This window comes from Entelurus aequoreus, linkage group LG06 (genome assembly GCF_033978785.1).
Source record: "Entelurus aequoreus isolate RoL-2023_Sb linkage group LG06, RoL_Eaeq_v1.1, whole genome shotgun sequence".
NCBI classification, from domain to species: domain Eukaryota; kingdom Metazoa; phylum Chordata; class Actinopteri; order Syngnathiformes; family Syngnathidae; genus Entelurus; species Entelurus aequoreus.
The window spans coordinates 12529908-12543172 of NC_084736.1; the positions used below are offsets into that span (position 1 = coordinate 12529908).

General features: G+C 39.1%; 1 protein-coding gene across 2 annotated transcripts in view; it reads right to left on the reverse strand.

Annotated features, from left to right (window-relative positions):
- The window catches only part of stat3 (signal transducer and activator of transcription 3 (acute-phase response factor)), a 66796-nt gene that overhangs the window by 25093 nt on the left and 28438 nt on the right, over window positions 1-13265 (reverse strand). For both annotated transcript variants that reach the window (XM_062049992.1, XM_062049991.1), the window contains exons 15-20: window positions 8637-8735; window positions 8429-8564; window positions 2222-2274; window positions 2048-2142; window positions 1837-1976; window positions 1533-1754 (exon numbers count right to left, since the gene is read on the reverse strand). In XM_062049992.1, the coding sequence (XP_061905976.1) occupies window positions 1533-1754; window positions 1837-1976; window positions 2048-2142; window positions 2222-2274; window positions 8429-8564; window positions 8637-8735 (745 nt within the window). The remainder of the gene's footprint in view (window positions 1-1532; window positions 1755-1836; window positions 1977-2047; window positions 2143-2221; window positions 2275-8428; window positions 8565-8636; window positions 8736-13265) is intronic.

Genomic DNA, 13265 nt, shown 5'->3' on the forward strand with positions numbered 1-13265 from the left:
AAATATCAAATAATATTATTTAGCTCATTCACGTAAGAGACTAGACGTATAAGATTTCATGGGATTTAGCAATTAGGAGTAACAGGTTGTTTGGTAAACGTATAGCATGTTCTATATGTTATAGTTATTTGAATGACTCTTACCATAATATGTTACGTTAACATACCAGGCACGTTCTCAGTTGGTTATTTATGCCTCATATAACGTACACTTATTCAGCCTGTTGTTCACTATTCTTTATTTATTTGAAATTGCCTTTCAAATGTCAATTCTTAGTGTTGGGTTTTATCAAATACATTTGTTTAAATGCGACTTATACTCCAGTGCGACTTATATATGTTTTTTTCCCTTATTTATTATGCATTTTCGGCCGGTGCGACTTATACTCCGGAGCGACTTATACTCCGAAAAATACGGTACATATTATTTCCAGGCTTTCGAGTGGCCCCCGGACCTTGAGTTTGACACCTGGGGGCTAGAGGAACCCCGAGTACCTGGGGCTGAGGCGAACGTTCAACATTTTTTTGTTTGCATCCTGTTTTTTGATATTGTAGTGGGTTTGCATAATTAATACAGAACTTTTGTTATTGTTGGAGAGTTCTGATCGGACGGGTTTTCAAGGGACACATTTTTGTTGTGCTGAGAAGCCACGGATGCATACTTGCCAACCCTCCCGTTTTTAGCGGGAGAATCCCGATATTCAGCGCCTCTCCCGACAACCTCCCGGCAGAGATTTTCTCCCGACAAACTCCCGGTATTCAGACGGAGCTGGAGGCCACGCCCCCTCCAGCTCAATGCGGACCTTGGCGGACATGGCGACGCCGTCGACGAGCAAGATGAAGAAATACGCTTGCAAGTTCCAAAACGAATGGAAACAAGAATTTCAGTTCATCCAGGACAGTTCGAAGGGGAAGGTGTATGTTGCCTGTACATTTTGTAAAACAGACTTCTCCATTGAACACGGTGGCCGAAATGATATACTCATCATGAACGGAGAAGTTAAACAGGGACAATGCTGCCATCTAGTGGATAGCCACCAGAACACAGAAATTCAAGTATTTATTTTATTTATTATGTATAATAAAATTAATATATATATATATATATAGATAGCTGGAATTCACTGAAAGTCAAGTATTTCATATACATATATATATATATATATGAAATCCTCGAGTTGGTGAATTCTAGCTGTAAATAACCACGCCCCCCGCCCCCAACCACACACCCCCCACCCCCGACCAAGCCCCCCCACCCCCTACCCCCCACCTCCCGATATTGGAGGTCTCAGGGTTGGCAAGTATGCACGGATGTATAAATACTGCTCAATTGTTGATAAGAAAACAAAGTTTGAATGTCATTAAAACAATTAAATCCATTTTTTGACATCCTTCCTTTGACTCCGGGTCCTTACACGCTACAATATTACATAAAAAAAAAAAACATGGTAGTGATATTTTGATGCAAAAATAAATGTTTAAAAACGCCGATTTCTGAGTTCTGATTTGTTCTAAAAAATACGTAACACTTACTGTTTGTAGAGTCGCCTGGCATCTCGGGTTCAGGAGCCGTCTCCGGCCTGCAGTACTTCCCAAAGGCGTCCTCCTTGGGGATTTCTGGATAGAGGTAGACCAGGGGCGAAACCAGGATGTTGGTGGCGTCCATGATTTTGTAGCCCATGATGATGTCGGCGAACGACATGTTGTTGAGCTGCTGCTTGGTGTAGGGCTCCACCGACTGGATCTGAGTCTTCCCTGGGTGGCGCAGGAGGAACGCTTGGCGTCACAACCCACAAAACTGGAAAAGCGTGGCCGTAGACGACCGCGGGAGGCTCACCGTTGATGTCCTTCTCCACCCACGTGAACGTGATGCCGCCCTCCTTGCTGCTCTCGCTGAAGCGCAGCAGGAAGGTGCCGGGAGGTTTGGGGCTGAGGATGGTCCTCTCTCTCTCTTTGCTGATGAAGCCCATGATGTACCTGATGGACAGACCCAGTTTACACGCATTTCCAAAACATCTGGCGTCAGATTCCCACCCGGGTTAACTCACCCCTCGTTCCACAGCGCCAGGATGTACTTCTTGACCAGGTCGATGATGTTGTCTAGCCACACCCAGAATGAAAAGCCTTTGCCAGCCATGTTCTCCTGCAAAAAAGAAATAATGCATCAACAAGAGCCATTACGCGACAACATGGCACCAAACAATGAGAACGGGGGGAGATACCTTGCAGAACTTGGCCCAGGTGAACTGACAGCCGGAATAGTTGACCGACGGTCCTGAATAGACAATGTGACAGTTTTAGAGTGCATTTGTATGATATATTGACACCATGTACTGTAGGGGTCACCAACGCGGTGCCCGCGGGCACCAGGTAGCCCGTAAGAACCAGATGAGTAGCCCGCTGGCCTGTTCTAAAAATAGCTCAAATAGCAGCACTTACCTGTGAGCTGCCTCTATTTTTTTAATTTTATTTATTTATTAGCAAGCTGGTCTCGCTTTGCCCGACATTTTTCATTCTAAGAAAGACAAAACTCAAATAGAATTTGAAAATCCAAGAAAATATTTTAAAGACTTGGTCTTCACTTGTTTAAATAAATTCTTTTTTTTTTTAAACTTTGCTTCTTATAACTTTCAGAAAGACAATTTTAGAGAAAAAATACAACCTTAAAAATGATTTTAGGAGTTTTAAACACATATACCTTTTTACCTTTTAAATTCCTTCCTCTTCTTTCCTGACAATTTAAATCAATGTTCAAGTATGTGGGCTCTGTACCGAGGATGTCGTTGTGGCTTGTACAGCCCTTTGAGACACTTGTGATTTAGGGCTATATAAATAAACATTGATTGATTGATTGAAGTAAATGTATTGTTTTTATTGTAAAGAATAATAAATAAATGTTAATTTAATTCTTCATTTTATCTTCTGTTTTTTTGACGAAGAATATTTGTGAAATATTTCTTCAAACTTATTATGATCAAAAAAATTATTCTGGCAAATCTAGAAAATCTGTAGAATCAAATTTAAATCTTATTTCAAAGTCTTTTGAATTTCTTTTAAAATTTTTGTTCTGGAAAATCTAAAAGAAATAATGATTTGCCTTTGTTAGAAATATAGCTTGGTCCAATTTGTTATATATTCTAACAAAGTGTAGATTGGATTTTAACCTATTTAAAACATGTCATCAAAATTCTGAAATTAATCTTAATCAGGAAAAATTACTAATGATGTTCCATAAATTCTTTTTTTAATTTTTTCAAAAAGATTCGAATTAGCTAGATTTTCCCTTCTTTTTTTCGGTTGAATTTTGAATTTTAAAGAGTCGAAATTGAAGATAAACTATGTTTCAAAATGTAATTGTCATTTTTTTCGTGTTTTCTCCTCTTTTAAACCGTTCAATTAAGTGTAAATATCATTAATTATTAATAATAACATAGAGTTAAAGGTAAATTGAGCAAATTGGCTATTTCTGGCAATTCATTTAAGTGTGTATCAAACTGGTAGCCCTTCGCATTAATTAGTACCCAAGAAGTAGCTCTTGGTTTCAAAAAGGTTGGTGACCCCTGATTTACTGTGTGTCAACTGAGCCTGAGCCAGACCCAGCTGCCTAAGGCCCCTTCTACACTAAGCCGCTAAGGTTATCCAGGGTAAATCCAGTGTTGTTTTCGTCAACGATGACGAAATCATTTCGTTGACGCCACTTTTTTTCATGACGATAACGAGACGGTGACGAGATAAACATGTCTCTCTGATGACGAAAACATGACGAGACGTGTGAGTTTTCGTTGACGAGACGAGAACGGACGAAAATGTTAGTGGGTAATCTGTCAAGACGTTTAAAATGCATTACATTTCTGTTTATTGTGTTTGTCAATTAAAACCTACAAAGTATCTGCTGCTGCATTCTATCCTTGTTTGGTCACGCCCACCAACTGGCGTGCAGCGCACAACATGCTCAACACGTCAGACTGTTGTTACTCATCAGGCAATGGCGGCGGCAGTTTCAACACAGGGGCTCGGTGGTCGCAAACGTAGAGACGACATATGGGTGTATTTTAAATATAACCCAGCAGATAATAAAACAGAGTGTATTGTGAAGGAAGACGGTGACAAAAGTGGCCACAAAATATGCGGAAAAAATACGACCAACCTTAAGCGGCACCTTAAGGCTCGCCACAAGGATATTTTTTCGAAGGTAAGTTACAAATGCTGTTAACATAATCGATAAATGTCATAGTAAGCTAATACATTAGTACGTTTTCCACATACTCCTGGCGGAAATGGGCTGCTAACTTCAGGCTAAAGTTAGCTTTTGTTATGCTAACGTCAATTCATTATGTGTGTGTTACTTTAGCAGCATGTTTAGCCATGTTTACATTCAGTGACGGTGTGGTTATCTCTTTGTGAGTACGTTCTGTCGGCACGTAACTTGATATGTTAAACTGACTGTTAAATTGACTTTTCATCGTCTAAAACTAGACTAAAACCCTTTTGAGTTTTCGTCGACTAAAACTGGACTAAAACTATCACATATAAAAGTGACTAAAATGTGACTAAAACTAATCATTTTAGTCCAAAAGACTAAGACTAAGACTAAATCTAAGATGGCTGTCAAAAACAACATTGGGTAAATCCCACCGAACCTTATCCTTGTCCACACACACACACAATGCCGTCGTTTAAGACCCCTCCCCCCCTCCGTCCGCGACCACGTCATAGTCACCTCCAGTGTTGCTTTGTGTGCAAGTTCTTAAATTAAATTGAACTTATCTAAACAATATCCACAATTTAAATATCAGTCTGTCTATTCAAATAATCTAAACATCCATTCATATTATGCAGTGTTTCCCACACATTCATTTATTTGTGGCGGCCCGCCACGAAAGAATTACATCCGCCACAAATTTAAAAAAATTAAAAAATTGTTGTTGTTTTTTTGTCTTGTCCAGCCATTTAGGCAAATCATATAGTTGATGTAGATGCCCATATAGGCTGTTCAGATTTACTTTACAAAAGAGAAGTGTAGGATACTTCTCTTGTTGCCTTATTTGTATATAACCACTACTGTTTTCTGTTTATTTGTTACTGACTGTGGCAGGACACCTCTGCCTCTGTTTCACTTTATGTTGCTGGTAAATAATATGGTTGTAGTAGTAGGCTAAAGTTAAATTATTTAGTATGCACTAATTAAAGGGGCAGAGCTTTAAGAGACATTTTAGTTTTTATATTTTATAAGATATATTTTTTGTAAGAACCACAATTACTAAATATATTTCAGTGAATAACTTATTGTTCAAATCTGTATATAAATATGTACATAAAGTGTTGTAATTATATTGTAAAATGGATGGATGGATGGATGGATGTCGATAGTTACCTTGCCACTAATAAACTCATGTACAAATTCCAATCCGGCTTCAGAACTAACCACTCCACTGACACATGCCTTCTCTATCTGACCGACCACATCAAACATGAGGTGGACGCGGGCAAATACTGCGGCATGGTCATGCTGGACCTTCAGAAGGCCTTTGACACCGTTAACCACGCTATACTGTTGGATAAGCTCAGAGCAATCGGATTTAACAAAACCTCTTGGAGCTGGATGCAGTCTTACTTGGAGGGGAGGGAGCAGGTGGTAGAGGTGAACGGCACCGTGTCCCCCCCCCTCTCGGTGAGCTGTGGAGTCCCCCAAGGCAGTATATTGGGACCTTTACTGTTCCTAATATACATAAACGACATGTCATCGGCATGCGACTGTGAATTGTTTTTGTTTGCGGATGACTCTGCCTTGCTGGTATCCGGCAAGGACAAGTCACAGGTGGAGAAAATCCTCAGTGCTGAACTCTGTAGAACTTGCACCTGGCTCGCTGACAACAAGCTATCCATCCACTTGGGTAAAACAGAATCCATTCTGTTTGGGTCCCACATCAAACTTAAGAGAGTCAATGACTTCACCATAAAAGTAGGTGACAGTGTCATCACCAGGAAAGATGAGGTCACCTACCTAGGTTCCATTCTAGAGGCTAACCTTTCCTGTGATAAAATAGCAACCAAGGTAATCAAAAAGGTTAACCAACGAACGAGATTTCTCTACAGAATTTCCTCTCTGGTCAACAAAAGCACCTTGAGGATTCTGGCGGGAACTCTCGTTCAACCCTTTTTCGATTACGCATGCACCTCCTGGTACCCTAGCACCTCCAAAACCCTCAAATCTAAACTCCAAACATCTCAGAACAAGCTAGTCAGGTTACTTCTAGACCTCCACCCCAGATCCCACCTCACTCCTACCCACTTCTCTAAAGTGGGCTGGCTCAAGGTGGAGGACAGAGTTAAACAACTTGCACTGAGCCTAGTCTATAAAATCCGCTACACCTCCCTGATACCGAAGTACATGTCAAACTACTTCCTTAACGTAAATGACCGCCATAACCACAACACCAGGGGGTGCTCCACTAACCACATTAAACCCAGATTCCGAACTAACAAAGGTCTTAACTCATTCTCTTTCTATGCCACATCAATGTGGAATGCGCTCCCAACAGGTATAAAAGAAAGGGCATCTCTATCCTCCTTCAAAACCGCAATAAAAGTTCACCTCCAGGCAGCTACAACCCTAAACGAACACCCTCCCCGGATTGCTAATAATCAAATGTAAACAATCAAATGCAGACACTTTTTCTTTTTCTTATGCCTTCTGATCTCTCTCTCTCTATGTCCACTACTTGATGTCCATATCCGCCCTCCCCACCCCCCCTCCCTCCACACCCCTGATTGTAAATAATTCAATGTGATTATCTTGTGTGATGACTGTATTATGATGATAGTATATATGATAGTATATATCTGTATCATGAATCAATTTAAGTGGACCCCGACTTAAACAAGTTGAAAAACTTATTCGGGTGTTACCATTTAGTGGTCAATTGTACGGAATATGTACTTCACTGTGCAACCTACTAATAAAAGTCTCAATCAATCAATCAATCAATGGATGGACGTTTAAAACAAAACTGTTATTATTAATTAGTAAGTATACATTTGTTGAGCCTTTTTAGAGAAAATCCTATCATTGTAGTAAATTATGCAAATTACTCGATGATGTCATTGTGACCACGCCCACAGCCACGCCCATGGTCACGCCCCCACCACCACAGGTATCTTGGCAGTTTATGGGAAACACTATAACCAACATCCGTACGTTCATTCACATACACACATATTGTAATATCTGGCCACTCCATACACACATCAGTTAAACATCTGCCAGTCCCTTTTTTAAACACAAAAGGCAAACATTTAATTAGTCTGTCAATTCATATTACGCAAACATCCATATGTCCATTCACATACAATGTAAAATCTAACCGCTTCATTCACATACATAAGGCAAACATCTGCCTCTCCATTTATTTATACACAATTTAAATATTAGTCTGTCCATTCAAATAATGTCAACACATGTCTGTCCATTCAAAGAAATGGCAGCTACTCAGCAAATGAGCAAGCAAACATGTTTTTACACACACAGCGAACAGACTGTCCATTCATATTATGCAAATAGCCGTATGTCCATTCACACACACAATGTAAAATCCAGCCACTTCTTTTACATACATTGGGCAAACATCTGCCTTTCCATTTGTGTACACACAATTTAAATATCAGTCCATCCATTCACATATTGTAAACATCGGCCTGTGGTTGTTGTTGTTTTTTTCCCCACACACACACAGCAAACAGTCTGTCCATTCATTTTATGCAACCCATTCATGTAGACACATAATGTAAAATCTGGCCGCTCCATACACATACAAACAAGACAAACATCTGGCTCTCCATATGTATACACAAAATATGAATGATCAGTTTGTCCATTTACATCATCTGTCTAGACTCATACACACTAGGGCTGCAACTAACGATTAATTTGATAATCGATGAATCTGTCGATTATTACTTCGATTAATCGATTAATAATCGTATAAAAGAGACAAACTACATTTCTATCCTTTCCAGTATTTTATTGAAAAAAAAACCAGCATACTGGCACCATACTTATTTTGATTATTGTTTCTCAGCTGTTTGTACATGTTGCAGTTTATAAATAAAGGTTTATTTAAAAAAATTAAATAAATAAAAAAATTTAAAATTTAAAAATTTGCCTCTGCGCATAGCATAGATCCAACGAAACGATGACTAAATTAATCGCCAACTACTTTTATAATCGATTTTAATCGATTAGTTGTTGCAGCCCTAGTACACACATACAGAAAAAGATGACTACATCAGTAATTTAACTATGAATTCATACACAGAATATCTTAAATATCTTTCAAGTGATTTATTGCTCATGACTAAAATATAATTACTTACTGGTGGGGTTTTTTTACGGGACAAGACGATACAGTACGTTTATCAATGGTACTCACCTAACAGTTTCTCAGCCAGTGTGGTGAGCTGCTCGATGGTCAGTCCTCTCTTGGTGGTGGACGAGAACTGCCAGCTGAGCACCTCGGCTACCTGGTCCCACGTCCCTACTGGAGGCTTCGTGAAGAAGTTCACATTCTGTACAAAAAATAAATCGCAGTACAGAACCAATTACTTGCTGTGTCGACCCAACAGAAGGCGCCGACCTACCTTAGGCTGGTCGGTGAGCATGTTGTACCACAGGATGGACGCCCAGGCGTTGGGCATCTGGCAGATGTTTGAAATGACCACCACCGGCAGTGAATGAGTCTGTAGTGGGGAAAATGAATTTGAGATTATTTTCAGTGCAACTTTTCTTTCGTAATTCCGTCATGGAATTACTTCTTCACATTGTCTTCTAATTTTAATAGCACCTTTTTGAAAGTCAGATTTAAGCACTTAAGATTTTAAGGTTTTATTAGCCTTATAGCTGTGGTAAATAGGATATTTGCACAAAAATTAACAAGATCATTTTACCAATTTACTAATTATATTTTATGTACCAATCATGCATTTTTACTTAACTGTAATTTGTCTAGATATATCATTCGTAAATCAAGGCTCCACTGTACCTTGACACCTCTATTTAGAGATGTCCGATAATATCGGACTGCCGATATTATCGGCCGATAAATGCTTTAAAATGTAATATCGGAAATTATCGGTATCGGTTTCAAAAAGTAAAATTTATGACTTTTTAAAACGCCGCTGTACGGAGTGGTACACGGACGTAGGGAGAAGTACAGAGAGCCAATAAACCTTAAAGGCACTGCCTTTGCGTGCCGGCCCAGTCACATAATATCTATGGCTTTTCACACACACAAGTGAATGCAAAGCATACTTGGTCAACAGCCATACAGGTCACACTGAGGGTGACCGTATAAACAACTTTAACACTGTTACAAATATGCGCCACACTGTGAACCCACACCAAACAAGAATGACAAACACATTTCGGGAGAACATCCGCACCGTAACACAACATAAACACAACAGAACAAATACCCAGAACCCCTTGCAGCACTAACTCTTCCGGGACGCTACAGTATACACCCCCCGCTCACCTCAACTCTGCCCACCTCAACCTCCTCATGCTCACTCAGGGAGAGCATGTGCCAAATTCCAAGCTGCTGTTTTGAGGCATGTTAAAAAAAAATAATGCACTTTGTGACTTCAATAATAAATATGGCAGTGCCATGTTGGCATTTTTTTCCATAACTTGAGTTGATTTATTTTGGAAAATCTTGTTACATTGTTTAATGCATCCAGCGGGGCATCACAACAAAATTAGACATAATAATGTGTTAATTCCAGGACTGTATACATCGGAATCGGTAATTAACAGTTGGACAATATCGGAATATCGGCAAAAAAGCCATTATCGGACATCTCTACCTCGATTTACAAACTTTTTGCTTTACAAACTTTTAAATCGCGCCAAATAAGTCTCTGTGTACGGACGCTTCATTCATTCAGTTTCCAGCTGGCAGCCATGTTGGACTTGCTCGTTTTGAAGAGATTGGAGGAAGCCAACTTCATACCACAGCAAGTTTTTAATTGTGATGAGATCAGACTTTTCTGGAAAAAGTTGCCAAAGTGGACTTATTTGACAGCGGAGAAGACACTACCTCTTGTTCAGCGGCCTCAACCCCTCCCTTCTCCCCCTCTGTCTGCTCCCTTCTCTCTTCTTGTGAGTTGCTCCTTTGCCGATGTTAATGTACTGTAAGTGGATTTTACTTTTTCAATCAATCAATCAATCAATCAATCAATCAATCAATGTTTATTTATATAGCCCTAAATCACAAGTGTCTCAAAGGGCTGCACAAGCCACAACGACATCCTCGGTTCAGAGCCCACATAAGGGCAAGGAAAAACTCACAATCCAGTGGGATGTCAATGTGAATGACTATGAGAAACCTTGGAGAGGACCGCAGATGTGGGTGACCCCCCCTAGGGGAGAAAGGATGCAATGGACGTCGAGTGGGTCTAGCATAATATTGTGAAAGTCCAGTCCATAGTGGATCTAACATAATAGTGGGAGTCCATTTTTAAAATGTTTATTATTGTTGCAATTCAGTTGTTAAAGTTAGGGATTTTTGGGATTTCTGCTTGTTTGTGAGGGCACCAAAGGGACTTCTGTGTGTGTGTGTGCGTGTTTGCAGAGCAGAGCATACAGAACAGTTCAGCTTTTTGTTGTTTTAGGTTGTTAATAAAAGAGATAGTTAATTCATCACCTCCTTGTTATGTTTGTTTTATATACAGTAATGTATATCACTTTATATTGTGTTCAAAGTACTGTACAAACCTTAAATCAGGGGTGTCAAACTCATTTTAGATCGGGGGCCACATGGAGAAAAATCTACTCCCAAGTGGGCCGGACTGGTAAAATCACGGCACGATAACTTAAAAATAAAGACAACTTCAGATTGTTTTCGTTGTTTAAAAGTAGAACAAGCACATTCTGAAAATGTACAAATCATAATGTTGTTGTTTTTTACACTTACATGTTGCAGTTTTTCTGAATGAATTATGTGATAATGTTCATCAGTCAACTCATTGGTGTTAATTTTCAATCAAGATAAAAAAAAAATGATATCAAAATCAAATTACAGGATGTTATTTATGTAGTTTGATCATTTTCCTCGACTAATGTACTAACATCATGTGGTTTATTTTGTACATATGTAGCATCATCTACAAAGATACAAAGAAGTGCTATTGCGACATCTAGTGGACACATTTAGAACAGCTGTTTCTTTCATTCAAAAATTTCAGGTTAAGTTTTTAACTTAGCAAAGTCATCCCGAGGGCCGGGTAAAACCTGTTCGGGGGCCTGATCCGGCCCTCGGGGCCATACGTTTGACACCCCTGCCTTAAATAAAATAGAGACTTTTGTCTGGCTGGAGCCCACTATTGATATTTACACCGTTTATCATGGGGAAATTTGCTTCACTATAATAACTTTTCGATTTACTAACCCTGTTCAAGAACCAATTAAGTTTGTAAATCGAGGCTCCACTGTATTTGATATTATATTATTTGATATACAGTACAGACCAAAAGTTTGGACTCACCTTCTCATTCAATGCGTTTTCTTTATTTTCATGACTACATTGTAGATTGTCACGGAAGGCATCAAATCTAGGAATAAGCTTCAAGAGGTAGTCACCTGAAGTGGTTTTCACTTCACAGGTGTGCTTGAAGCTCATCGAGAGAATGCCAAGAGTGTGCAAAGCACTAATCAGCGCAAAGGGTGGCTATTTTGAAGAAACCAGAATATAAAACTAGAGATGTCCGATAATATCGATAAATGCTTTAAAATGTAATATCGGAAATTATCGGTATCGGTTTCAACCTCCCGATTTTCCCGGGAGACTCCCGAATATCAGTGCCCCTCCCGAAAATCTCCCGGGGCAACCATTCTCCCGATTTCCACCCGGACAACATTATTGGGGGCGTGCCTTAAAGGCACTGCCTTTAGCGTCCTCTACAACCTGTCGTCACGTCTGCTTTTCCTCCATACAAACAGCGTGCCGGCCCAGTCACATAATATATGCGGCTTTTACACACACATAAGTGAATGCAAGGCATACTTGATCAACAGCCATACAGGTCACACTGAGGGTGACCGTATAAACAACTTTAACACTGTTACAAATATGCGCCACACTGTGAACCCACACCAAACTAGAATGACAAACACATTTTGGGAGAACATCCGCACCGTAACACAACATAAACACAACCGAGAACAAATACGCAGAACCCCTTGCAGCACTAACTCTTACGGGATTCTACAATATACACCCCCCGCTACCACCAAACCCCGACCCCCCCCACCTCACACCTCAACACCTCAATGCACTTTGTGACTTCAATAATAAATATGGCAGTGCCATGTTGGCACTTTTTTCCATACCTGGAGTTGAAGTTGTTCTCTTAGTTTGGAAAACCTTATTTTGGATTGATTGATTGAAACTTGTATTAGTAGATCGCACAGTACAGTACATATTCCATACAATTAACCACTAAATGGTAACACCCGAATAAGTTTTTCAACTTGTTTAAGTCGGGGTCCACATTAATCAATTCATGGTTTCATATTTTGGAAAACCTTGTTACATTGTTTAATGCAGTGGTCCCCAACCTTTTTGTAGCTGCGGACCGGTCAACGCTTGAATATATATATATATATATATATATATATATATATATATATATATATATATATATATATATATATATATATATATATATATATATATATATATATATATATATATATATATATATATCTTTTTATTTTTTTTTTGCATAAAGAAATACAATCATGTGTGCTTACGGACTGTATCCCTGCAGACTGTATTGATCTATATTGATATATAATGTATGTATTGTGTTTTTTATGTTGATTTAATTTTTAAAAAAATTTAAAAAAAATATTTTTTTTTAAATTTCTTGTGCGGCCCGGTACCAATCGGTCCGGTGGTTGGGGACCACTGGTTTAATGCATCCAGCGGGGCATCACAACAAAATTAGGCATAATAATGTGTTAATTCCACGACTGTATATATCAGTATCGGTTGATATCGGAATCGGTAATTAAGAGTTGGTTAATATCGGAATATCGGCAAAAAAGCCATTATCGGACATCTCTATATAAAACATGTTTTCAGTTAATTCACCTTTTTTGTACATAACTCTACAGTCTAGTTTTGATGCCTTCAGTGACAATCTACAATGTAAATAGTCATGAAAATAAAGAAAACCCATTGAATGAGAAGGTGTGTCCAAACTTTT